Below are 27,876 nucleotides of genomic sequence, written 5' to 3'. Positions count from 1 at the left end.
CTCTCTGCCCCTCCCCTGCTCATGCTCTGTCTCTGTCCTCTGTCTCAAAAATAAATAAAAGTATTTTAAAAAATTAAAAAAAAAAACAAATATGTTTTTCAACCTCTGTTCCCTCTTGGACTAGAGAGGACCTCAGAAGGCTCTTAACTTTAAGATTCAAGGATTACAAGTCTTTTCTAGTTTTGCCTATACCTATTTCTTACCTACCTTACCTCTTCTTACTTACCTATTTCTCTAAGTGAAATTTATACCATTTTATACCTACCTACCTATTTCTTTAAGTGAAATTTATACCATTTTATACAAGATTTTAATTGTGGTTGCTCTAATGCTACACATTGGATTCAGAAGAACTGTCCTAATTTTGTTTGTTTTTACAGTTTATAGACTTTTAAATTACTTACTTTGAAAACATTTACTTCTCACTCAAATATATGGTTTGTCCCTCTATTGAGTATTCCTTTCTTTTTCCTCTAAAAGATTTGATGTTCTTGTACAGGTCTCCCATTTCTCTTATTGGGACACATTCTATGTGATTTATAATTTTGCTTGTTTATGAAGAAGACTCTTTTCTTCATTATATTTTCCTAGCTGATAATTAGTGGCATAAATGAATGCTGCTTGCTACTATACATGTTCCTTGTATATTAACAAATGGTAGAGGGATTACTACAGTGACTAGCACAATTACTATAACTAGGGTAATTATTACATCTCAGGTACTAGGCTAGGCATTTGATAATATTGTCCTGATCACTTGCAGGTCATTTCAAGCCAAAGATGTGAGGCTCACTGTTGGCTAATTCCCAGGCTGCATGCTGGGAATGCACAGGTGAAAAAGGCTCAGGCCCTGCTGTCCACAAGAGGGCCTTTTCCTGTCTGTCATTATTAATCCCCTCAGCTACCTCAACAACCTCCTATCCCTTCGACATTCCTGACCTCCTCACCCAGCTCAATCCGACTGTCCGCACTCAGCCAGAGGAATCTCTAAAATGCAAATCCAGTCTAGCATCTTCAGAGGCCTTCATTATGCTCTTAGAATGAGCACTGGAATCCTTAGTAGGATCTACAAGGACCAGTGTCATTAACCCTGCTCCCCTCCCCCACATCTTTGAAGGCCACTCTCCTTTTCACTCTCAACATCTTGGACTTTCTTCAGCAACTCATTCCCCCTTCTTCTTAGGCTTGGCACAGGCTGTCCCCTCTACCTGGAATGTTCTTCCTCTCACCTTCTTTGCCTAATAAACTCCCATTCTTTAGATTTAGATTCTTAGATTTCTGCTCAAATGTCACTTTTCTAGAGAAGACTTTTCCAGCACCCCCAGATCCTTCTCTCTTATAAAACCTACAATAGTATGAAATGTAGTGTTTTAGTATTTCTCTAATTAATCTCTGTCCCACTAGGTAACAAGCTCCCAGAGAACAGTGACCTGTGTGTTTTGCTCAGCATTATATCCCTAGCTACAAGCCCATTGCCTGGAACACAGTAAGCACTCAATAAATGTTGAAAAAATGAATGAGCCTACTCTCACCTTCCAGGAGAGGAAATGCAAAGATAGACAATGTAACTATAATACATTGTGTTAAGATTTCAACAACACAAAGTATCTAGGAACACAGAGGGAGAAGCAGCCAACTTAGTAGGGGTAAGTGAGTCAGGGTTGGATTCCAGGAGGAGCAGCTTTGAGCTGAGGAAAACAGGGGCCTCCCAGGCAGAGGGAACAGCAGGAGCAAAGGCACACAGGCATCTTCTAGTGCTTGGTATGTTCTGGGAACAGAAGGAATCACATGTGAACCAAATGTGGGTCATGTGTCCTAGTGAGATGGGCAGCAAGGGTGGAGGGTGAGGCCTTTAAGGGACAATTAATGAGTTTAAACTTTATTCAGGACCCCTTAGAAAGCCAGAGAAACCTGCAGATAAGGAAGCATCAGGATCAAAGTTGAGCTTGAGAATAATTCTTCTAGACAGATTGTGAAAGCTGGCCTGAAATGGGAGAGACTGAAGGCAGGGAGACTGGTAAGAGGGTATGGAAACAGTGTGGTGAGAGGTGACAAGACTGTAGACTGAGATGGACAGGAGGGAACATGGGAGGGACAGGTTTGAGAGCTATTTGGAGGTCAGCGTGGCAGGACTGGTGAGGATGGGCAAAGGGGGAGACCAGAAAGACCACCAGGTATGTGTCTGCATGGCCAAGGGGGTGACGATGTCATTAATCAGGATAGGAGCACAGGAGGAAGAGCTCACTTGAGGAGGAAGACAGCAAGTTTGGATTCGGATGTGCCCATGAAGAGCAACTTGGATGCCACAGTCTGACAGACCTAGTTTTGCATCCCAGTTCTACCACTAATTAGCTGGAACACTAGGGAATCTACTTAACTTAGTTGAGCCTGAGTTTCCTAGGTTGCAGTTTCCCAGAAAATTAGCTTAGTAATATTTATTTTGCCAGGCTGTTATAAGGAATGAATGAGAAAGTACATCTAATGCAAGCTGATGTTTGATTAATTGTGGCTGTTGAAATCATTTTCATTATCCTGATCCAAGTGGCAACGTCTAGGAGGTGGTTGAATCTCTGGACCTGGAGGTTGAGAGAGATATGGGAAGTTCTTCTAAGACCACCCCCCCCCCCGCCCCGCCCCAGTCTGAGCTCAGAGCTGTCAGATCTCAGTCAGAGAAAAGGCCAACCTGAGAAGATCAATCTGAGGAAAGTTTATCCCCAACCAGTAGCTTTGGCCGTTTGGGAATCTTCCTGGGTCTCAGAGCATCTTTAATCAGATGCTTGTAATCAGGCTTTAATCAGAAGCCTTTTCTAAGGCCTGGAGATTGCCAGAAACAAATGCTTTCACTGGAATGAGCTAATATAGGCAGATATTTTAAAAATAATTTTACTGCTAAAATACCCCATGTCCATTATCAAAATATTCAACTAATAGTGAAAAATATAAAGAGAATAAAAATAGTTTTTACTAAATGCCCTCTTCCCCCAAAATGAGGAAGGAAGAAAGATGGAAGATTATGCTAGATTGCTAGATGTACTTATTTTAGATAAAAAGTTTGAAAATTTAATTGAACGTGAACTAAAGTGGAGTGAAACCATAGGACTTGCTGAATTTTGGTAATTTCTTCCTCCAGAAAATAGAGATTAGTTTTTAAAAGTTTAAAATACACGTTATGAAATGCATCAAGAGCTTGGAGTCATTGAGGTACTTCTCTCACATTACGTGTTTCAAAATGGGATTATTGATTTCCTGCAGGGAAAGAAGAAAATGACAGCACTACTTCCCACCTTCATATTTCTTCCTATCTTTCCATCTCCACGTGATAAATTATTATTTTTATACTGTCAAGGTTGTAACAATTACTTCCATTCTGTAACCATAAATTTCCATAGTTGTTTAGTCCTAAACTTATATGTAAAAGGATTTAATGCTTACCATCAATCCCTTTACTATGGCTCGCCATTCCCAAGCTTCTGATTTTGTTTTATGTCTTGTTTAGCTGGATTTTATTATCAATATTTTTCCTAGCAGGGCTCAGAGATGCTGTTTCCTGAATTCTAGCATGTTTGAAACTGTTGTCTTTATTCTTGAAGGACATCTTGGATGGTTTTAAATTCTGGGTCATTCTTTCCTTCAGAACTTTGTAGATGTTACACTGTGTTTAATGTTGTTGAGAAGTCTGAGGTCAGCTAATTTCTAGTACCCCTCAACCTCCACCTCTCTCTGTAGATGGCTTACTCTTTCTGTGAGGGTAGCTGGAGAAGCACTTCTTCATTCGTATATATTTTTCCCCTTTACATGGCATGTTCTTTCAATCTGCAAGTTCAGCTTTTCCTTCAACTGAGGAAATTTTTTCTCATATCTTTGAATATATCCTTTGTTCCTTTTGTTTTGTTCACTAGTTCAGAGACATCTCTGTAAATTTCTCAACAATATCTCAACTACAGGTCCACTATTTCATCTCTAAATACTTCATTCTTTCTTTCTTTGTGTTCTTTGTATTCATCTCAATCTCCCCCACCCTCCTTACTAATTCAGTTTGAGGCCATATCTGTTTAATTCCTTCATATTTCCAGCATATTGATTAGTTCTATATTTTTATAATTTTCCTTAGTTTTGTTATTTTAGTCTTTGATTTATTTCTTCAAATTGTAATCTCCCGTCTTCGTGTGATCCTCTTATCTCACTTTTGATTTCCTATTTTCATTTTTCTTCAGGTTCTAACTTCTCCTGAGTCAAAGAACTTTTCACAAAAATGTATTTTTGATGTGTTTCTTAACTCTATGCTTCCACAGGAGACATCTGTCTCCTTCCTACATGTTTTCTGTCTTCTTTCCTTTATACCTTCCTCTCTTCTTTCCTTCCTCTTTTGACTATAGTATTTGTGGATGTGTGCCATGCCATTTGTTTTCATTTTATTTCTTTTTGAAATGAATATTTTCACCTGGATTTTCTCTTTACCTGAGAAATATTGTGTAGGTTAATTTTCATGGACTCCTTCCTACCTTATTTAAGATCTCTGTTCTCCCACAGTGCTTAGCTGAGGACTGGGTATTTTGTGTCTGCTTTGTTACTACTTAGGTGGTAGGGTAAAGGGGAAGTTCAGATGGAGTTGTGGGTAGTGGTGTTCGTGGGATTGGTTTCTGCTCTTTTATTATAACTTTGTTCGTAGTTCAACATGTGAGTTTATTATACCACTCTGTGGGTATATCTTAATTCTTTTGGGTGGGTAGTGGTAGATATTTCCCCAATTCAGGGTAGAACTATAGAGACAATCTGCCCAGGTGTTTATTTTCCAGACTTGATGCAACTATTCCCAGCAGCCACTCTAACTCCCTTGCCACAGGAAGGAAAAAACAGACAAAATCCAAGGAGTGTGGCCTCTATGCTATTTCTCAGAAGTGGTGATCAGGGATGGAGGGCAGCTTCAACTGGGGCTTTCCATATGTCTCCTGCCCTCACTTTAGTGAATGGGCTTGTTTTATTTATTTTTTCTTTTGTCTTACTTTCTGGTAAATCCCTCCACATTGTTTGAGATAATCAGCTCTGGTAGAATGCTGCGCAATCATTCTGCCTTTCCTCTCCCTTCCTACTCAGTAAGAAAAGCAAACAGCAGCACAGGCAGATTTTTCTCTTGTTGGAGTGTTGTTGTAGTGGTATTGAGATCCTTCCACTCTGAAGAAACTTTCTGACTCTCCTATGGAGGCTGCCTGCTCAGCCCCCTCAGTCCACTTCCCTTCTCATTCTGTGGTATTACACTGTCAGAATTTTCCTTCATACATCTTCCTCTCAGTAATGGTTCTTTGAGGGAAGAAAAAAGGGCTATCAAGGGTGGGAGTTCTACATTTATTCCTAGTAATTTTGTTTGCTCAAACCATTATTTTAAAAGATTATTATCTTTTCTTATATTTGAGAGTTGCTGGTATATTTATGGTTGGTTTTAAAATTTTTTGTTATTGTCACTTTTGTTGAGTTCAGGAGGAGGGTGGCTGGTTCTAGGACCTACCAGTTCTGGGATCACCCTTCAGACAGCCATCTTAGCAGGGCTAGAAGGCCGTAGCTAGTTACTTTTTTTTGGTAGGGGAGGGGAGGCTCAACATAGGAGATTTTTCTAGTCAAAAGTCCCTGGTATGGCTTTCACTCAATTATTAGATCTTGTATGATTCAATCAATCATACAGATTTCTCAGGAATCCAGTGCTTAAATATCGCTCTGCTGGGTACAGTGTGGATACATCAAGGTACAGTGAGGCCAGAGGCACCACAGGGTTTACCATCTGTCACATGAAAATGTCAGAAAGCAGTAAGTGCCGGGACATAACCCAAGAGATGACAGGTAACTAAAATAACATCTAGTCCAATCTTTTATCCAAAGAAGAATCACTAGCTACCCCATTTCTGACAGATGGCCCTTCAGACAGTGCTAGGATATCTTAAGTGTCAGAAAACTCCTGAACACTGTTGTGTTATCGGAAAGCTCAAAATACTTAAATATTCTTTACCTTGAGCCAAACTATAACTCCTCTTCTCTCTGCATGGTCTCCTTTGGAGAAGCTTCTAATTCACATGACTCCTAATCTAAGTTCCATTTGGATGGCTACCACAAGTATGCTTATAGTCCTGATCTCTAGCCTGGCCTACAATTCTGGAAAATTACTGAGCAGGTTGAAAACCTATTGCATCAAAACCCATGAGAGATGGTAGAACATGGATAACTATAAAGTCCTGCATGCGAATAAAAAGTAACTATTGTATGGGATGAAGATACCTGATTTGGCTCTAGTAAAAGAGATTTGAGGCTTGTAATCCTAAATGTACTGTGAGCCCATAATAAGGCACAGTGAGCCTATGCTGCCTGAATAACAAATGTCAATACCAGGGACATTTGCCAATATCTTTCTGAGCTAAGAGCTTGTTAGGACACATCTGGGCCTCTGGTACAGCAACAACCAGAATGTGTGCAGGCAGGGGATGATATCTAGGAACCGTGGTCCATAGTCCATGAGCAGTTGGGAAATAAGGCTACAGCCTGGAGAAGGGAAGTTTTAGAGAGGTACAAAAGCTGTCTTCAAACAGGAGAAAGATTTATGGGAAAGAGAATACTTGGTTTGTTCTTTCTGCTTTCAGAGCACAGCCCCAGGATAGTTTTATGAGATAACAAAAGGCTGTTCATTGGTTCTGTTGACTAGGAGGCATCAATTTCTGAGGTCTGCAAAAGATCTAACTACCTTAGCCTGGAAAAACCCTGTTTCTATTTCTGTCTATGGGGATATGGAACCAGATTTCTAGGTGGGACACAGATGAGTGAACCACTGAATTCACTTGAGGAAGAATAGTTGGGCAACAAACCTCCTGAGAAGCCTGCCAAAGAGAGGGGATTTTTCCAAACATTATAGCCAAAGAGCAACCAGCTTCCAGTTGTCAGAAACCAACCTTGAAACCCAGACATGAGAGCCTGCTTGGTACTGTGGATAGCAATGGGAAGAACTAGAATTTAAAGCAGATGAAATTGGTTTAAAATCTGACTACACCATTTACTAGTTGTGTGACATTAATTACTAAACTTGCTGAGTCTTGGCTTACCTACCTATAAAATGAAATGATTAAGTTCTAGCTCATTGGATCATTGCGCAAATAAAATAACAATTATAAAGCCCCTGCCATATAACTAGGTTCTTATAAACTGAAGCAAGTTGCCAACAGTGCTACTGTGATTTCAGACATTTTATAAGTTAAACACTTTTTTTCAGGGCTCCCTTCTGAACACTCCTCAGGTATTGAGGAAGATGAGTCAAAGAGTGGCTTGGATGTCATGCCCAATATTTCTGACATGCTGCTGCGCAAACTGCGGGTCCACAGATCTCTTCCTGGAAGGTAAAATCAGGGCATAAGTTGCATAAGACCCCGTATTGAGTGGGCCCTGTGTTAGTTTCTGGATGGGACATAGTGGAGCACCAGCCTTGATTTTTGACTCCAGAAAGGTCAAAGTCTAATGGTCTAGACAGGGCTAATTCATCCAAAATAAAAAGAATAATAAAAAGCTATGTAAGGTGGTTCAACTCAAAGAGCAGGTGGGTTTCATAGGTGGGGGCATGAGGTATCACCAGAGGCTAATGGCAGCAGTGGGTGGTGGACTTTGGGCCAGGAGACATAGTTTCAATTCGAGATCTACCATTTACCCATAACTGAAAGATTCTAGGTCTGATATCTACATAGACAGAGATGTAGAACATTTGGAACCACACAAGGGTTGCTTGGGGAACCTACCAGGTTCTTCCACATGTGGGGAGAAAGTGACTTCACTTGCCAAGCCTCAACCTTCTCACCTATACAACAGAGGTCATATGTGCTCTGCCATTGGTAGGGTGCTGCACTAGCTAAAGGAGAAAGTGTTCAAGCTGGGACCTAAAACCATGTCAGCACATGACAGACTCTTGATAACTAGATTGAAAAGCAAATAGTTTGGAGCATGAAGGAGAAAAGAGAGGGTACCACTAAGCAGTAAGAATTGGGTGGGTGTCTGCAATTGAGGCATCCTGCCAAGCCCAAGCAACCTGGAGACTAAACTGTTGTGGGAGTGCACTGGGGGGAAAGGCTATTAGGAGGACCATTCAGACATAACAGAACCCACTGATTTGGGGGTAAATATGAAAGGAAAACAAGTTTTACCCAGGGAGTGTGATGTGTTCAAACTGCAAACCATCATCACCTAAAACACAGAGTCATCAGGGCAATACTCAGAGGACCTAGCAACTAAGCCAGCATCAGGAAAAGTGCCAGAAACAAGTCAGAAGCAGGCTGCATCCACAGCTGGAGGAGGGCGTGGCTTGGGCCAGTTCATCTCATAGAAGGCAGAGAGGGGCTGTCCAGAGGAAGGACTAAAGGAGAAGCACTCTGAGCGCACTGCAGGTTACAGAGCATGTTTATATGCTGGGTGTCTTTTGGTGTTTATGACAACCCAGTGAAGCAGAAAAGGAAGATTTTATTCATCTTCAGTGAGGGAAAAGAGGCAAAGAAACATGTTAGCAAGTGACAGAGTCAGGAATTGAACTCAGCATGGGCTGACTGCAGACTCATTGCCTTTCCATCTATACCAGGGGCCTGTCACAATTACCAAAACAACCATTGATACTCTTGTCTGTAGTGAACAAGGCTGGTCAGTGGTGTGATTGGCTTCCTTTTCCTCAGGAAAGTTGAAGATAATTAGTATCATTAGAGCACACCTCCAGCTAATTAAATTCCCTCAACTTCCCCAGGAGAAGAAGACTGAGCACTTCTATTTTCCTTGAGTAAGTCAACAGCTACTAGCTACCAATAATGAGGCCAGACAGGGCCTGCATGGGCCTGCACAGTCAGTGAATAAGATCAGCTTCTGAGCATGTGGTCCAGACTCTCAGATTGAGGTCAGTGGCTCTCATGCATTGTGCCAATAGCCATATTGCCCATCCCCAAACTTCCTGCTCCAACCACCAAATCAGGCTCCCTGCTCCTGGCCTTCATAGAGGCTGTGCAACTTAGTCCACTGGCTGGGCCCAGAACTCTCTATCCCTGGTTTGGAGGATGGAATAGATAGGCAAATAGTCATGTGAGACATTGACCAACAGGGGGAAGACAGAGGTTTAAGAATCCTTCCTCCAGAAGAAATATGGGGAAATTACACTTGAGTTTTAATATGAAAGAGTTAGTTTCATGATCTATGTGGGCTATGTGAATTGGGACTGGACCATACAAAGAAGGAGCTCATGGAGTCAGCAAGTTGAATGAATTCAGTAGAAAAACCAGGGACTGAACACAAATTAGGGACACAGTCAATGGTTGATTAACAAGAGTGTGAAGAGAACATGTTACTGGGTCAAAAACCAATAGGAGCAATAAATAGGAATTTAATCAATAAATATTCATTGCCTATTTTATGCCAGACATTATAATGGAGAACAAGCAGACACAGTCCCTGTTCTCATGGCACTTACATCCTAGGTGGGGAGACAAATAATATTTAAGTAACTAAATGAATGAGTTCAGATAGCAAAGCTGCTAAGAAGACCATGATACAGGCACATACAAAGATGACAAAGGAATGGAACATTCAAGGGTCAAGGACGGCCCCAGTGATACAGTAACCATTAACCTAAGACATGCAGATGACAAAATGAAGCCATCCATGCAAAGATTTCCAGACAAAAAGCACAGTGATTTTAACAAATGATGCTGGGATGACAGGATAGCCACCTGCAAAAAAGTAAAATTAGAATAACTTTACCTCACACAATACACAAAAATGAGCTCAAAATGAACCATAGGCCAAAATTTAAAAGCTAATGCTATCAAACAATTAGAAGAAAACATATGAAGAAATCTTCAATACGTTGGTTAGTCCATGGTTTCTTAGATATGACACAAAAACACAAGCAACAAGAGAAAAAATAAATAGATGAATAGTATTTCATCAAAATTAAAAACTTTTATGATGCAAATATCATTAAGAAAATGAAAAGACAACCCACAGAATGTAAAAAAATATTTGCGAATCATGTATTTGATGAGGGATTTGTTTCCAGAATATATAAAGAATGCTCATAACTTTCAATAAAAAAGATAACTATTTTTTTATGTTTATTTTTGAGAGAGAGAGAAAGACAGAGCGTGAGCAGGGGAGGGACAAGAGAGGGGGAGACACAGAATCTGAAGCAGGCTCCAGGCTCTGAGCTGTCAGCACACAGCCTGATGTGGGGTTAAACTCATGAACTGTGAAATGATGACTTGAGCTGAAATTGCATGCTTAACTGATTGAGCCACCCAGGTGCCCCGAAAAGATACTATTTTTTTTTAAATGCAAAGGATTTAAGTAGACACTTCTTCAAAGAATAAGCACATGAAAAGATGCTCAATGTCATTAATCTTTAGGGAAGATTAGGGAAATGCAAATCAAAATATTAATGAGATACCATTTCACATCTACTAGAATGGCTATAATAAAAAAGATGGACAATAACAAGTGTTGGTGAGGACATGAAGAAATTAGAGTCCTTAGTAAAATGATGCAGCCCCTTTGGAATAACAGTTTGTCAGTTCTTCAAAAAGTTAAAAATGAATTTCCATATGGCCTAGCAATTCTACTCCTGGGTATATAAGAAAAATAAATAAAAATATGCCTCTACACAAAAACTTATAAATGTTCAATAACAGCATTTTCGTATTGGCCTGAAAGTGGAAATAACCCAAATGTCCAGTAACTGATGAATGAATAAATAAAATGTGATATACCCATTCAATGAGATATTATTCAGCCACAAAAATGAAGTACTGATATATACTACCACGAGGATAAACCTTGAAAATATTAAGCTAAGTGAAAGAAGCCAATCACAAAAATCCACATGTTGTATGATTCCATTTATATGAAATTTCCAGAATAGGGAAATCCATAGAGTAAGAAAATAGATTAGTAATTGCCTAGGGGTGGGAATGGGGGTTGGAGAAGATAGAGATTTGATTGCAAATGGATACAGGGTTTCTTTTTGGAATGATGAAGTTCCAAAATTGACTACAGTGATTGATGGTTGTACAATTCTGTGAATATATTAAAAATTACTGAATTGTAAATTTTAAAGGGTAAATTTTATGATACATGGATTATATTTCAATAAAGCTATTATGAAAGAGAGTGGGGAGAAAAAGGAAAGAATAGTAAATGCTAAGTCCTGGGGCCACAGTGAGTGTGTATGAGGAACAGAATGGCCAATGGGTCTGGAAAATGGGAAGATGAAAGTCTGGTAGGGACTGGTTCACAGAAAACCTTGATTTTATTTTAAGGTCTATTAAGGGAGTTTAAATTCTGAGGCAGGCAATGCCACCCCAGTCTCCTTGTATGTCATCTGCTGGGCTTCCGTCATTTTTGGAAACCCATGGCTCTGTCCCCTAGCTGTCTATACCAGTTCATAAGACATAGCTCTTTGCATCAGGAGCTGGCCATGTCTTGTGGCTTTTTAAATTTGAATCACACTTCCCTGAGTCCTCAGGGCTTTATACATTTTAAACAATTGTGTTCTATAGCAAAAAAAGCAGAAAGTAAATTATCAAAATAGATGAGTTTGGTTAATAATGAAAATATGTATATTTTATATACTATCCAAATAAAGCCAGGAGTCAAAGGCAAGCTCAGTGAGTTTTGATATATTTGTTTAAGCAATATGTGCTCTATATGACAATCAAGATTATGTTGGCTGGCTCTCAGAGGAAAGGGCTTGATGGGTGGGGTTGTGACAAGCATTGTAAGCATCAAACATCTTTGCAGTTGTTTGTCCCATGTTCTGTACTCTGCTGACTTGATGGCGATGGGGTCTTGTTGCCTCATCCTCACAGGAAGGCTCTCATAGTCCTTTGTCAGGGGTGAGAACCAGCCCCTTGCAGAGATAACTGACCCCTACCTTTGCTCTTGGGGTCCCTCCACACGCGTCAAAAGGAGGAAGCTGTGTTTCCTGAGAATCTTATCGATGGCATGCTCTGTTGCCAAGTTCTGTTACGCTTGTAGGACCCCTCCCAGTGCTCCCACCCCAGCACAGGAAAGGGCCTGTGCATTATTTACGTTGTCTGGGTTTCAGAACAGGACTAGCTTTAGTCACCAGCAAGAGAAGCAGCAGCAGAGTGAGTGTGCAGACAAAAGGATGGCTAACTGTGGGAACCACACACGAAGAGGAACCTCACAGAAAGACACCTCTGTGCTGGCTGGGACTTTCTTGCCTCATCTCTAATTCCACCCAGTAGAGACGGTTCTCACTGTAGAGAGGAACTCTGGCCACTCTTTCCTACCTTGTATTCTCTGGCCCACCTGCTCTCTTGTCACAACCCTCAGAGACAGGAGGAGGGCCTGGCTTTGCAGACCTGAGTATCCCCCCCACAAAACTATAAAGGCTATTCAGATGTGCGCAGTTTATAAAGTACATAGCATATACATTTTCTTACTGAGTCTTTACAACAAGCCTGTGAGTTAGTCATAATAATAGCTAAATCTTCTGAGTGACTACTCAGTGTGGATGTCATGTATATACAAACATGTATACATACACACATATACACATTTATACATATATATGTGTGGATGTCATATATATGTGAATATATACACACATACATTTATACACACACATACATGTATATACATTTATTCCTTAGAATACTCCTGCAAGGTAGATATTATTCCCATTTTACAAACGAGCAAACTTAAGTAACTTGTCCAAAGTCCCAGACAGTTGAGGCGCTGATGGAGGACTGACCCCAGGATCTAATATTTTCCACCACACTTCCTCTCTAGGAGTCAATGTCTGGGCAAATATCTCATCACTACAGAGCTCACACAAAGTGTACCCTGCATCTTTTCCATCTCACCAATTCTTCTTACTACATTTCTGGGCATACATAGTCTGCTGGTTGTTCAAAGTCACTTTCTGGTTTATTTCATAGGTTGGACACAGTTCATTTGCATGTCTTTTCTTTTTCACAGTGCCCCTCCGCTCACTGAAAAGGAAGTTGAGGTAAGTGATTCCAGTGCTTTATGAAATTTAGTGCTGGAGCTTTATGGGGTTTATAGAAAACATTCCCTTCTCTAGCCCCTGTCCCTGACAATTGTATACAAAAATGAGAATACATGACTGTTAGGTAATATGGACATTGAGATCAGCCCTACTAAACTGCTGAGACTCCCACCCCAGGTAAAGGAAGATTTTGGCAAATTTGGTCAGAGATAAGAATGTGCCTGGAAATTCCACATTTCTTCAAGGATGGTTTATGCTTTTAAAAAGGATGACTTAGATACACAAAGTTAGCTGGGAGGCAGAAGAACTCAATCAAATTTATTTCAAAATTATTAACAGCTGGCCAGATTTCAAGTTTTAAACTTTGGTCCAAAGGAAAAAGTTATTTCCCTTTTGAGGATTCCAGACGTAAGGAAACTTGCTCAGCCAAGGTGACAGGCTGTGCTGTCAGCTCTCCAGCCTTCCCTGATTCCTCCAATACTCCCCTTAGGGCCTCCTTGTCTCTGTAGAGATGCTATCCCAGTGGGTTGGTGAGTGAGCTGAGAGGAACTTGTCTTCATTTCATTGTGGTGAAGGGGTAAATGGACAAAGAGAACACGTCCCAGGTGAGGTGGTGAGGACCTATGATGCCAGCACTAGTTTCCAAGACAATTATATTGGAATGGATAGAAGGAAGGGAAGAAGAACATGGATGAGTTCAGAATGTCTTTACACACAGGTTAGGAGGATAGAAGGTTTTAAAGTCTTTATAGAATGGTTTGCCACTGATAATAAGAAAATTAAAATACCCTTCCTGAGACCCAGTGGGCTGGATAAGTAGAGGAAGACAGACAATGTGAAATATCTGCCACAGATAGTAACAATTACCTTGCACACAGACATTGTTCATCACACATTCCTATCCATCCTTTCAGCTGATCCTCCAGTCAGCTCAGAGTAACAGATAGAGCAGGAATTAGAACAAAGGAGGAAACCAAGTGATGAAATAACTTACCCAAGGTCCCAGACCCAGCACTTAGTAGAACCAACCCTGGGACCCAAATATTCTGTCTGAATTCAGGACTCTTTATATCACACTTCCATGAAGGCGATAACCCAGGTATAGAAAGCTAAACAGTAAGCATTATTGATAAACTGACAGGACTGAGGTTTGGGTAGCACAGAGACCACTAAACCAGTGACATTGGTGAAGACGGTCTGTGGGTGGTTTGTTTAATGGCTGGCTTCTGTCCTCAGATGTATGCTGACACAATCAGTGCTCAGCATGATGAAAGTAGCACAGGTGTTGAATAGTCTAAGGTGTCAAATAGTCTAAGGTTGAATCCTGGCTCTATTACTTGCGTCACCTTAAACAAGTTAATGACCTCTCTGGTCTCAGTCTCTTCACCCATAGGGTGGACATAACAGTTCCTATTGCAGAGGCTTTTTGTGGGGTTAAATGAGCCAAAGTGTGCAGAACTCACAGCAGTGCTAGCATATAGTAGATGTTCAATGAGGAGTAGCTTCCTATAGTGCCATCATTGTTGTTATTGGGTCAGTTTAAGGCCTTAAATTCTCTGTCTGGAGATGTTTACCCACCATGGGCCATATCACATGAACTTCAGAAGCTCAGACAGAGTTAGCTTACCCCAAGGGTGTAAATCTGCTATCTCTTGACTCAGGGCAAATGAAGGCCATGGTTTCCTGTGTAGAGACCATCTGTCTATTTCTCCTCCTCAGTAGTTTCCTATTATACCAGGAATTTCATGTTTGCTCAAACCACCTTGCAAAGTTTCATTCATGCATCCTGCATTTTTGGCATGAAATATTTGTTCCAGGACACTTTTCCTAACAGAATCATACCTGGCCTTATTTAATCTCCTGACACCTTATTAAAGCTGCTTTCCACATAGGATTTGTAATACTCAGGTAAGATGCTGGTTGAAGTTTGCTTTAAGACAACACATCTTACATTTTAAATGGAGTTTCTTTAAATACAGTGGTTCTATGCAAAACCTCCAAAACACACATCCAATGAATCCTAGCATGAATCTAAACTGCTTACACAATGAGCTGAGTTTACGTAAACCTAAATACAGGATATTTTCTTAAAATTCAGGTAAAAGTAAAGTGTTATTCTCTTATTATTTTCAGTAAAATGCATTTGGTCTTCTGGTCCTGAAAAGGACCTAGCACGAACCTTAGGTTATTATTTCACCATCTTTTGTGCAGTTTACTATGAAGGAGAGTTTCACTTGTACCTGGCTGCTTTGGTGATTGGTTCCAGGAGCTACTGTAAAATGCTCGTGCAAGAAACATACCTGCGACCTTATTCCCTGTAATAACTCCTCCTAGCACCTCTCCCACACTCTTGTTCCCAACAGAACGTGTTTGTACAACTGTCCTTGGCCTTTAGAAATGACAGCTACACTCTGGAATCTAGAATTAACCAGGCTGAAAGGGAACGTAACCTGACAGAAGAGAACACAGAGAAGGAACTGGAAAACTTCAAAGCTTCCATTACGGTAATTGTAGAGCCTGATTGGAGAATCCCTAGAGGAGGGACTGTCTCCTAGGGCTATGCCAGGGGTCCTGCTTTCTTAGTCACCAACTAGAGTATTCTGACATGAGAAATCAGGTGAAGGTCCTGAGCCAAACAGAGTCTTCCTCAGAGAGCTGAGAGGAAATGAGGTAGAGACCTAAAGGCCTGGTTACCTCAGGGCTGTGGGTAAGGCCTCCAAACCCTCAGCCGCTCTCAGGAGGAGTCTAGGTGACCTGGGATGACAAAGGGAGCACCTTGGGGACCAAAGGCCTGGATGTGATTCCCTTCTTTCAGGCCAGCCATGTATAGAGTGTCCATGTTGGGATTCTCCAATCCCCAGAAGAAGGTGTAGCCCAGGCCTTGCAGAGGCCGCTCCTTTCAGCCAGGATGGGGAACAGGGCTCATTGTGACAGCCCAAGTCATGTCTTGGTATGTGAGGACCCCAAGTGATGTTCCTTGTCACTTCCCAGTCCTCAGCTTCACTATGGCACCACTGTGAGCACCGGGAAACCTATCAGAAACTGCTGGAGGACATTGCTGTCCTGCACCGCTTGGCTGCCCGCCTCTCCAGCCGAGCTGAGATGGTGGGGGCCGTCCGCCAGGTAAGCCTCTCCAGCTTCCAGCCCTCTGACCAGCTCTGCTCTGTCCACAGTAACTAGAGCAATAATGTAAGCAGTGACAACTATAGACACCAGTTATCGATGGCTTCCTTTGTGCCAGACATCTGTATATTATTGTGTTTTATTTACTAAGAGTATTTTTGGTGGACCACTAAACCTTTGAGGTGTTCCTTGGATAAAGCTTTCTGTGGACATGCAAGTTTGGGAACTGCTGCATACTATCATCCTTTCTTGGTTATTTCTAATACATATTGGCACCATCAAGGCTTTGAGAGATCCTATACTGAAAAAGCCTGTTTAATTTTTACCAGTGTGTTTCCCTAATGTATTTGACTGAAGAACCATAAAATACCTATTTTCTCATAAAACATCTATTTAACTCCCATGGAACTAGTATTTGGCAAACATGCTTCAGGAAAAACTGCTTTGTTTCATTTAAGCCTCCCAGCAATCCTGTAAATATCCTTTCCCCCTGAAGAAGACATGAAGCTTCAGAAAGATAACAGCAAAAGTAGTGGCAGAGCTGGGGTGCAGGCCCAGATCTGGCTCCCTTTTAGCCACTTTGAAGTCCTAAAGCTCATAGGGCACTGCCCTGGTCCAGGATGGTGTTATGGGATCAGACTGCCTGAGGCCTTATCTTGGCTCCACTAGGATTCACTGTGTGACCTCAGGCCAGATACTGAACTCTCCATGTTCCAACGTCTCCAACCAATGAAGATGATGATAGTATCTGCCATAGAGGGTTACTTGCAAAGTACGTAGATGTTATTATCACTGTTGCTAGTACCGTGCTCACCTATCCTGCTGCACTGGTTGCATTAGTAGGGTGTTCCTAGAGTAGAGCCTAGAGCAGTCCTTGTAGAATGAAGGAAGGACAAGCCAGTGGGCTGCCCCACCCCTGTGTTCTTCCGGGGAAAGGGCACCTGACTCAGCAGCTCGCCCAGGAAGTCACTCTGGCTGGGGGAAGCAACAAAGGGAGAGCTCAAGGGAAGTGTCTGGTCCCAGCTCCTGGCTGCAGGGAACTTTTCTAGGGAATACTCATTGAGTATGTCCCACTGTGGCCAGCAGGCCCTGGGCTAGGCTCACCGAGGGATCCAATGAGGATAAGCAAGGGAAACTCTTCCTCATTCTGTATGGCCCTCCCAAATGCGTTTCTTGGCCCATGCACTGTTCATAGAAGTCTTCAGCCTTCTCCACATGGCTTTCCCACCCCTAACTTCCATGTCTTCCATGTTGGTCCTCATCTTTCTCTCTGGTCCCACCAGACTGGTCCTGGCACTTGTCTTCTCTTTCCTAGTTGCACTCACTGCCACCAGTCTCACCCCTTCAGTCTAGTCTCCACTGGTGGCCTATGTCACTTCCTTACCTTAAGATATTTGATGGCTCTTTTCCTTCAGAAAAAGTCCAAATTCCTTAGTGTTCCATTCAAGGTCCTTCACAACTCAGCCCTAACTTCCCTTTCTTGTTGGAAACAAACCCAACTGCTTACAGATTTCTACGTAAGTAGGATGACCTGTACTCCACTGGTTTTCCAGGCAATCCTGACATGTGCCTACTGTCCCAGCATAATTCTTTAAATTTTTTTAAAAAGTAGGCTCCATGCCTAACATGGAACTTGAACTCACAATCTCGAGATCGAGAGTTGCATACTCTACTGACTGAGCCCAGCATAATTCTTAATAGCACCCCTTTAACTCTTCAAAGACTCCTGTCTGAAGGATAGATCCTCACCTAGGTACAAGCCCTGTGATGTTCTGCTTCTGGACCTTTATTCTTGGAGTCCACTGGCCTGAATCTTTTTGTCTCTCCTACCTATATCTTCATGCCCAGATGCTGCCCATAGCCCACATCCACTTCACTTTACCTCCAGGAAGCCTCCCTGACCCACTCTCTCTGCAGAGAGGACTTCTCCACCTCTCATCTCCTCAGGCATTGTGGCTGTGCTTGTTCTTGTCCTCCGTGAGTGCAAGTGCCTAAATCCCCCTCTCAGCTCACATCACAGACAGCAAAATCTTAGAGGGCAGAGTTACACCTAAGATTGGTCCCTGTATCCTTTTGATTGTCCCATCCCAGAGCCTAGCTCAGAGCAAGCAAGTGCCAACAAGCCTTTCCTCCAACTTCCCTGTGTGCTCAATGCTCTCCTTTCCTTCAGGAAAAGCGTATGTCAAAGGCAACAGAGGTAATGATGCAGTATGTGGAGAATCTGAAGAGGACGTATGAGAAGGACCATGCAGAGCTCATGGAGTTTAAAAAACTTGCAAATCAGAATTCAAGCCGCAGCTGCGGCCCCTCTGGTAAGGAACTGGGCTCCTGCCCCCATCTTGACCTTGCAATGTGGGTCTCTGATAGCTCTAGGCCAGGATCACATCTATTAGTACAGCCCAAGGACATGCTTTTAGTTGAGCAAGGATCACTGCCCCTGCCCAGTGCTGCCCATGGGGGCCTCACAGCAGCTGCTTCAGTGAGCCTAGAGGCCTGGAACCAGAAAATATGAACAGTCCCAAAGCAACTCCTGACACAATTAACCACAGCGGTTGACCACTGATGTGAAGCCCACAGGCTGCAAGAGCTCACTCTACTTGATGAGAATGACAGACCTCAGACTTTGTAGTCTTTGTGCTTTGGGGCCAACACATACTAAGGAATTTGAGCTTTATCCTAGAAAGCAATAGATTTTAGTCAGGGAAATGACATGATCATTTATGGAATTCAGAACATTCCTTCTGATTACAGTGTGGCAGTTACATTACTGGGGTAGAGCCAAATACAGGGAAACCCACAAAACTGCTATTACAATAGTCCAGGTAAGGGATGAGTCTGGGCAGTGGGGGTGGCATGAGGGCCTGGCTAAAGGAGATACTGCTGAGATAAATAGCAGATTCATGGGAAAGACACATGTTTCAAAGAAATAATCTTTTAAAAAAATGTTCTATACAATTGCTATAGGAGCACAGAGGTGATTCTGCTTGAAGGAATCAAGGGAAGTTTTACAGAGGGACAGCATCTGGGCAGTGTTTCAAAGTAAAAATAGTAGTTCTCTAGGCAAGAAGAGGAGGTATCTCCCGGGTAGAGGAAACAGCGTATACAAAGATGTAGGGTTGGGATGGGAAGACCATGAAACAAAAGAGTTAGATGTGGTTGAAGTGTGATGATGACAGGTTGAAGGTAAGACTTGGTAGGCCAGGGCCACATGCCAGGCCATGCTAATAATTTGGGTCTTTGTCCTTAAGGCAATGAGGAGGCACTGGTGAGTTTACACCACATAACATGGTCAGATTCTATTTTTAGAAGATTTCTCCCACTTCAGAGTAGGCAACACATTAGGAGCGTGTAGACACTGATGTCTAGAAAGACAAGTTAGGAGGCACTTGCAGCACTCCAGGACGAAGAGGACAGTGACCTGGACGAGGATCTCTGCTTGGGAGCTGTCAGGGTCTGGGCTCTGGCTGATGAGGATAGGACTAGCAGAAGAAAACAAACCTTTTAGTGACAGGAATCCCTGTGGAATGCAAACATCCGGGATACCAAGAGCAGGAGGAGGGAAAGTATAACAGATGGAGAAACCTTTATAAACAGGAGGTTTCACAAGTTTCCTGGGGAATATCAGTGACACTTTCCAGAGTCAAAAGGCAGTGTACACATGCTCCAGACTGTCTGCTTTCGGTCTTGACAGCAAACTCCTGATCCACAAGCATCTGGGCTTATAGCAAACTGCTCTCTGTCAGTGTTAGGAGTTGGGGAAGTTGCCACCAAAGAAATCCTAATACATGGGTCCTTGCATTATTGTCCTGGAAGGTACAAGGTCTCCTATAAACTGCCTTATCCAAGATTTATGGAATGAGCAGTTACCCATTCATTCATTCTAAAGACATTTACTGAACACCTTTGATGTGCCCCCACATGATACTGAAATATAGAAATAAAGGATACGCAGTCACTGAGATCCAAAGGAACTCCCAGCCTGTGGGGAAGGCAGAGCAGTAGAACCATCCCAGTGACAGCAGTAAGCAAGTTCCTATGGGGAGCACATTGCAGAGTCCCACATTCAGCCTGGGGAGAGGAGAATGTGCTTACAGTAAGAAGGGAGATGGTAGCTGAATCTCAAATGGTGAATAAGTGTTTTTCAGATATTTGTTCCCACTGCATTGTTTTTCAGCCTGGGCTTGTGTAGAGGAGCCAGCATCCACCTAACAGGTGTGTCCGTTGGATACTCTATGACCATTCGCTAATAATGTTTGTTTTTAAGCCTTTACATGACTACTGGCAATCTTTGTCTATGCCTGAGACTCTGAAGACTACAGTGAAGTAAAAATATCTCTTATTTAAGGAAAGGTGCTACACATTTAAAAAATAACATCAGTTATTTTTTTCTGAATATGAAACATACTGATAACCTACATTTTGGATTATTTCCTTAAGATGGATTTCTGGAAGTATAAATACTAGCCTGGGGGAAACCAAATTTTATAAGGCTCTTCAAGAAAACTCTTTTCAAATAACGCATTGATATTTCCATGTAATGGGTAACAATAATGCTCAGTTCATTGTGCTATTGATATTCTTGTCCTTTCCTTTAAAAATTTTTTTTGACTTTGATGGGTCAAGATTATATCTCATCTCATAGTTTGAATTTGTATTTTTGGCCTTTTCAAATGTTTTTTGGACATTTGTATTTCTACTTTTGTAAATTCTCTAATTATATCTTTTGCCTACTTGTAAGATTAGTATTTGGTTAATTTGTATGAATGCTTCAATATATAAAAAATATTTTATGGTTCTGCTATTTTGGCTGACTGAAAAAGTTGAAACTCCTTGACCACAAGTGCTTAGATGTTTCTGCTAGATAAAATAAAGCAAACATTAGTTTAAAAGAATAGCTGAATCCACAGGAAAAGAAATTGAAATACTCAGATACAAGAAAAGAAAAGAGAACTGAAACCTGCAGCTTCCTTGGGTACAAGAATCAGCTTCAATCATCTCAGTGCTGGGCTTTTGCACTTGCATGCAATCTGAGATGAGGTCTTGGACACCCATGACTGAGAGTTGACTATGAGACTCCTACAGAAAGTTAAGATTTTGCAAGACTGCATCTTTAGACAGAACTTGAACAAGAAAAAAACACTCCTCAAACAGCAGAGACACAAATCAAGGAAGTCTGTTTCACCCTGTAGTAGGAAAAAATACTTTCTCCTTTCTCGTAAGAAAAGTGTATGCCATGACAGAAGTTGTGATGCAATATGCAGAGAATCTGAAAAGAACATCACAATGATGCCTGTAGGGACTCTGTCAGAAACAAACATAAAGCCACCCTGGAGAGGCACACCCTTCATGCAGGACACACAAGATTCTGCTCACTGAAACCTCACTGAAGATTATTTTACAGTATAGAATTATAAAATACATAAGAAAACAATCTACCTTGAACAAGAATCATCCACTAAACAACAGGATTATATCCTAAGGATTACAGAAAATAAAACAACCTGATAAGTTTTAAAAGATATGTTTAAAATTATTAGAGGCATCAAAGAATGAATAAAAAATATGAGAATAAACTAAAATTATCAAAAAAGAATAAAAAATAAAATAATAAAAATAAAAAAGGAAAGAACTCCTAGAAATGAGGATATGAGGAATGGAAATTAAAAACTCAGTATATTAGGTATAGTAGGTACTATAGTGGAGGTAGTTACTATAGTGGAGATTCTAGATCTCCTTTCGGGCACACTTCTCCCAAGTTAGGTGATGCCATGTTAGGTGAATGCCGTGTGATTTGGCAAATAAAATGTGAGCAGAAGGATATGTGTCACCTTTGAGCTGAGGTCTTTAAGAAACTAGTGTGTAATTTGCCTTATATTTCTTCTTCCTCACATGACAACCATCACTGCTCCAGAATAGTAGAAGCTCCGTTAGTCTGAGGAAATGCAGAGTGAGGAAATGCAGAGCAGAGCCTTCTGCCAACTCAGAAGCAAATGAACATAAACAAATAAATTTTTATTGTTATAAGCCACTAAGACTTTGGGGTTGTTTATTATGGTAGCATAACCTAGTTTATTGGTACAACATTTAAATCAGACTGGGCACAGTTGCGGACAAAGATTAGTTAACTGAAGATAGATTTGAAGAAGTTACCCAAGTGCAGTTCAGAGGGATAAATTAATCAAAAATATAAAAGAAGGCAGACAGCCTCTCCTCTGTTGTCCTGTCCACGACTCCTTTGTGGTATATTCAATAAACTTATATTTCCTTTTAAAAATACTAAAAAAATGTTATAAGATATTATAAAATATGGGATACAGAGTATAAAATGAGAAAGTTCCAAATACCTTTATTAGCAGATCCACAAGAGGAGAATGGGAGAGAAAAAGTATGCAAAAAGGTTTTCCAGAATCTGAGAGTTTTTTGGAACTAAAGAAAGACATGAACCATTGGATTAAGAAAGCACAGTGAATTCCAAGCAGAAGAGATAAAAACACATAGAAGATGAAGTAAAAATTTTAAAAGTAACCAGAGAGAGAAGACAGAGGATTTACAAAAGACAGATAATTCTGAATAGCAATGGTGGTACCAAAAGACAATGAAGTAAAAGTCTTCAAGGAGCTGAGAGAAACAACTGTCCACCTAGAGAAAACAGGGCCAGCTAAACTATGATGCAAGCCTACAGGCCTGGTGAAGATATTTTGAGACAACAACTCAGAAAGTTTACCTATTACAGACCCTTGCCAAAAGAATAACTAAAGGGTGTGCTTAGGAAAGAATAAAATCGAGATCAAAAGAAAGGAGGAGGATGCAAGAGGTAATGGTGATCAGACATTTGTAAATGGGCGTAAATCTAAACAAGCATTCCATATTGAAAACAATAATCATAATAATATGGGATTACAAAAACAAAGTAAACAAAACTACTAAAAAGCAACATAATTTGAAATTTGAGGGAGTTATTGTTTTAAGGTTTAATTAGGAAAAGAATAGAAATCATGATTAATTAAAAAATTTAAAGTCATGTAATATGAGCGCGCCTGGGTGGCTCAGTCAGTGATGCATCTGACTCTTGATTTTGGCTCAGGTCATGAGCTCGGGGTCATGGGATTGAGCCCCTCATCAGGCTCTGTGCTATGCATCGAGTCTGCTTAAGATTCTCTTTCTCTCTCCCTCTGCCCCTCTCCCCTGCTTGTACTCTCTCATAAATAAATAAATAAATAAATAAATAAATAAATAAATATAAAGTCACATAATATGTTACAAATTTTAGTGGGTACATTAAAGATTAGAACTAAAATGCATAACTTCTACACCAATGTGCAGGCTGGAAGGGGTGGTAAGTAAAAAAAAAAAAATTAATGAAGTGAGGTAAATAGAAAAACAAGGGGGGAAATGTGCTTTTTAAGAGACATACCTAAAATACCTGGATATGAGGGACAAACAGATATACAAGCTAGATAATATTGGTCAAACTGACACTGAATTGAGCTTTCAAAAACATTTCTCTGCACATATTAGTGTTTTCTGGTGGCAGTATTATCCAGATGTGGTAGAAGACATTTTATATAAAATATATCATCTAATGCATGTACTAAGGAGATGAAAATACAGGGTGCTGGTTTCCTTTGTTCCAAATTTTTCATAGATGACTTATTAAAACCACTTTGTCAACAATTTTCCATTATTTACTGATACCACACCTTCCTTGCTCATAATTTCACTGACTGCATGTCCCTTAAATAAGCAAGAAATAACCCCAAAGCCTTGGTATCGCTATGAGTAGTTTTTCACATACTCATCAGGGCATTACCAGAGACTGTGCAGCGGTGTCAGGTGGATATCAGAGGTCCAAGATGGGCTTCTCATAGTGCCCAGAGGAGTTAGGATAAAAATTCTGTCCAGAAAAGTCCCACTCTACAGATAATTGTCTCAGGGGGTAGTGTCAAACTCAGTGTTCCCATCACTTAGGCTCTTAAACTATTCCTTGAGGGACAGTTCTGATAAACTGATATCTCAGCTTAGTTTCTGGCTACCCATTTTCTGCTGGAGCCTACTCTGAAAACTTACCTGACTTCTCTTCTCTGTTCCTTCTTGCTGCAGAAGATGGGGTCCCTCGAACAGCGCGGTCCATGTCCCTCACACTGGGAAAGGTATGCATGTTCAAGGAATACCAGGGCTCCCAAGGGGATTACAAGAAACGTTGCCACAGTCACCCAGAAAGTCATTCATGCTTGGATCTACAGGTGCCAGAGAACCTCTGGACAGGGTCTCTAATTCAGTTTACCACACTTGCTAGTTCATTCTCCAACCTTCTCTTGCTCATGGTTTCTCTGACTGTACCATCCCCCAAATGAATACGAAATGATGCATAAACCTTGGTATTCCTAGACTTTTCATACACTATCCGGGATGTTATCCAGACTGGGGGTCATTTCTTTTCCATTTCTTCAGGATATAATCTAAAATAAGAACATGTTGAGAAATCACTCACCACTAACAGAAAACTTGGGTCAACTTTGGCCACTCTTTCCACACCAAGCCCCAACACCATCACCACCCCAAAGCCAAAATGTCCAGTGAATGTAATTACTTTAATTAGGAACTAGTAGGAATTTTCCAGGCCTTTTGAACTGTGGATGCTGTTCCCTCCATGACAGTGGGCCTGGTCACTTCTCTTCCCACAGAACATGCCCCGTCGAAGGGTCAGTGTTGCAGTGGTTCCCAAGTTTAATGCCCTGAACATGCCTGGCCAATCTTCCAGCTCATCACCCATCCCCTCCTTACCAGCCCTGGTGAGTATAATGATGCCCACCTCCCAACCCTCTTTAACCTCTCCCTTAGGGTCACTACTATGGGGAGTGGCCTACGTGGCAGCAGGATCAAAAGGAGAGGAAATTCCCAGCACTGATTCTAGAGTATGGGCTAAAAAGCTCAATATAGACCACATCCCATGTCTTCCACTGCCCTGAGTAGAAGACTCGGTATCCTTGAGCAAGATGCTGGCTGCTCAAAGAGTATTCTTTGCAAATCATATTTCTTTCCATGTTTAAGCCACAATCCTCTAAAGTGGGCATGATGTTTTTCTTCCATTCTGCAATGGGTTTAAATACCTGAAGGTTTCATTGTGTAATAAGTGTTAGAGCTGAGCTTTTAACCCTGGGCTTTCTAATTCCAGGGCCTGAGTTCTTAAACCCAATGTTATCCTACATCAATTCTTTGCAGCATTAAGAAATGAAACTACTGAGGGGAAGGGGCAAAAAAAAAAAAAAAAGTTACAGAGAGGGAGGGAAGGAGGCAAACCATAAGAGACTCTTAAATACTGAGAACAAACTGAGGGTTGAAGGGGGGTGGGGGAGAGGAGAAAGTGGATGATGGGCATTGAGGCATCTGTTGGGATGAGCACTGGGTGTTGCATGGAAACCAATTTGACAATAAATTATATTTAATATAAAAAAAAGAAATGAAACTACTGGAATGCCCATTTAATAAGAGATTGATTAAATATACTTGGCCCTACAAAGCATAAAAGACTGTTAAAAACTGAGAACAAACTGAGGGTTGATGGGGGGTGGGAGGGAGGGGAGGGTGGGTGATGGGTATTGAGGAGGGCACCTTTTGGGATGAGCACTGGGTGTTGTATGGAAACCAATTTGTCAATAAATTTCATATTAAAAAAAAATAATAAAAAAATAAATAAATATACTTGGCCCTAAAAGGGGTTCCTATGCAGTCAAAAATGACATGAAAAATGTCCATAATTTATTATTAATAAAAAGGAATTTAAAAACAGTATATACAGTAGAATTCTGTTTTGTAGGGTTTTTTAAAAGAAGTATATTTTCTACGTGTAGAGATAGTGAATTCTGTAAGACTATTAATATTTGTTATCTCTGGGCAATGATAAAACCACAAGTGATTTTTATTTTCTTCTCAATGCCTTTTTATACCTCTATAATAAGAATATATTGCTACTAATCAGGAAAAAATTCATTTCAGTTGTTTTAAACATACACAGTTCCTATATAACAAAATATTTTCTACATCCCAGGCTTTTGTGGATCTGGCTAATATTACGTCAAACTCTTCTAATTCTTTCTTCAGTTGCTTCTCTATTCTGTGTCCATGCCTAGCACTACTCTATAAGGAAACAATCTGATTGTGTAAGCAATAGATAAAATAGATTCGAGCTCTTTTGAGCCAATAGGTAGCAGTAGCTTCTTTCACCTCTTTTTCAATCATCTATGAAACTAACCTAAACTCCCAAATCACCCATTAAAACAAAGCAACCTAAAAAAAAATTTTTTTAAAGGAGCTTAGGGAGGGCCAGTTAGTGTGTTTAATAGACCTATTTCTGGTACTATACTAAATGTAAGAATATGTTTTCTAAATATACAGTTGACCCTTGAAAAATGCAGGGGTTAGGGACACCCACCCCCATGCAGTTAAAAACCCGCATATAACTTTTGATCCCCATAAAACTACTGATGATCCGAAGCCATAATTACCAATAACATAAAAAGTCAATTAACACATATTTTGCATGTTATATGTATTATATACTGTATTCTTATAATAAAGTGAGCTAGAGAAAAGAAAATGTTAAGAAAATCATAAGGAAGAGAAAATAAATTTATAGTACTGTACTGTATCTATAGAAAAAAAAATCTGTGTAAGTGGGCCTGAGTAGTTCAAACCCGTGTTTTTTAAAGGTCAACTGTATATTCCTTTAGGCTAAAAGTTGGCAACCAGGGATATGTGTTAAAATCACAGAAGGTACTTCTAAAACATTGCCCAGGCCTCATCCCAAGATTCTGAATTGGATCAGTACTTTAAAAAAATCTCCCCCAGGTGATTCTAAGGTGCAGCCAGATTTGAAAACCATTTCTTAACCCAAATCCATTACAACAAAACAATGTGGTAGTCCTATGTAATTTATTATAAAGACATTTCTGATGGCTTGGGGTTTTAGGAATGACAGGGATCTCCTGAGGATTGTGCTTGGAGCTACATCTCCAGGGCAGTGATGGGCCTGTGTTTGGTAGGAGACCTGCTGATATTCAGTCCAAGTCAGTAAACAACCGTCTAAGAACTGGATGGCTCCCCTCCAGAAGGGAGCCTCAAGATGTAAATTCTTCACTCATGAAAACTTGGAAGAGGGGAAGTAAAAGGTGCAAGTTGCATGGGCCTCAGGGGGCACTAAGGAATGGAGCCCAATGTTTGGGCTTGATGCAGATTAGAAAGCAGGGGAAGAGGTGGGACGGCAGCAACCCCTTCCCAGCATTATCAGAGACCTAGCAGCTCTGGCTTCTTCCTTCCTAGCTGATCTTCAATTGCCTGTCTCCTATTTTTCATTCAGTCAGAATCAACCAATGGGAAAGGCAACCTACCTGCCACCTCAGCACTGCCTGCACTTTTGGAAAAGTAAGTTTGTTGATTTTCCTCTTAACTTTGGGGATCTCTGAGGAAATTTTCCCTAACTCACCTTTCCTCCCACACTTTACTCTTAAAAAGTGATGGAAAGCAAATTAAGTTCTAAGGGAACTGAGTGGGACTCTGAGACTCACAAAGATTTCAGAGTCAGTTTGCAACCTGGACCAGGAACATGCTATAGCTGAGTCCAAGTGTATCTCGATCTCAGAAGAGCCCAGAGGAGATGGAAACCTTCTCTGTTGGTTAGAATTCTTTGGGCTACGGATACAAGAAAGTCCCAACTCAAAGAGGCTTAA

The 27,876-nt window shown here is 40.9% G+C and overlaps 1 protein-coding gene across 15 annotated transcripts in view; it reads left to right on the top strand.

Annotated features, from left to right (window-relative positions):
• The window catches only part of IRAG1 (inositol 1,4,5-triphosphate receptor associated 1), a 146,904-nt gene that overhangs the window by 100,266 nt on the left and 18,762 nt on the right, over window positions 1-27,876 (top strand). For 14 of the 15 annotated variants that reach the window (XM_032594825.1, XM_032594827.1, XM_032594828.1 and 11 more), the window contains 8 exons: window positions 7,247-7,370; window positions 12,997-13,027; window positions 15,391-15,531; window positions 16,019-16,150; window positions 18,321-18,462; window positions 24,251-24,300; window positions 24,835-24,942; window positions 27,507-27,571. In XM_032594825.1, coding sequence (XP_032450716.1) covers window positions 7,247-7,370; window positions 12,997-13,027; window positions 15,391-15,531; window positions 16,019-16,150; window positions 18,321-18,462; window positions 24,251-24,300; window positions 24,835-24,942; window positions 27,507-27,571 — 793 coding nt within the window. The remainder of the gene's footprint in view (window positions 1-7,246; window positions 7,371-12,996; window positions 13,028-15,390; window positions 15,532-16,018; window positions 16,151-18,320; window positions 18,463-24,250; window positions 24,301-24,834; window positions 24,943-27,506; window positions 27,572-27,876) is intronic. The other variant, XM_032594819.1, reaches the window with a different exon arrangement.

The sequence above is a fragment of the Lynx canadensis genome, chromosome D1 (genome assembly GCF_007474595.2).
Source record: "Lynx canadensis isolate LIC74 chromosome D1, mLynCan4.pri.v2, whole genome shotgun sequence".
Lineage (NCBI taxonomy): Eukaryota > Metazoa > Chordata > Mammalia > Carnivora > Felidae > Lynx > Lynx canadensis.
This window is presented reverse-complemented; position numbering and strand designations above follow the sequence as displayed.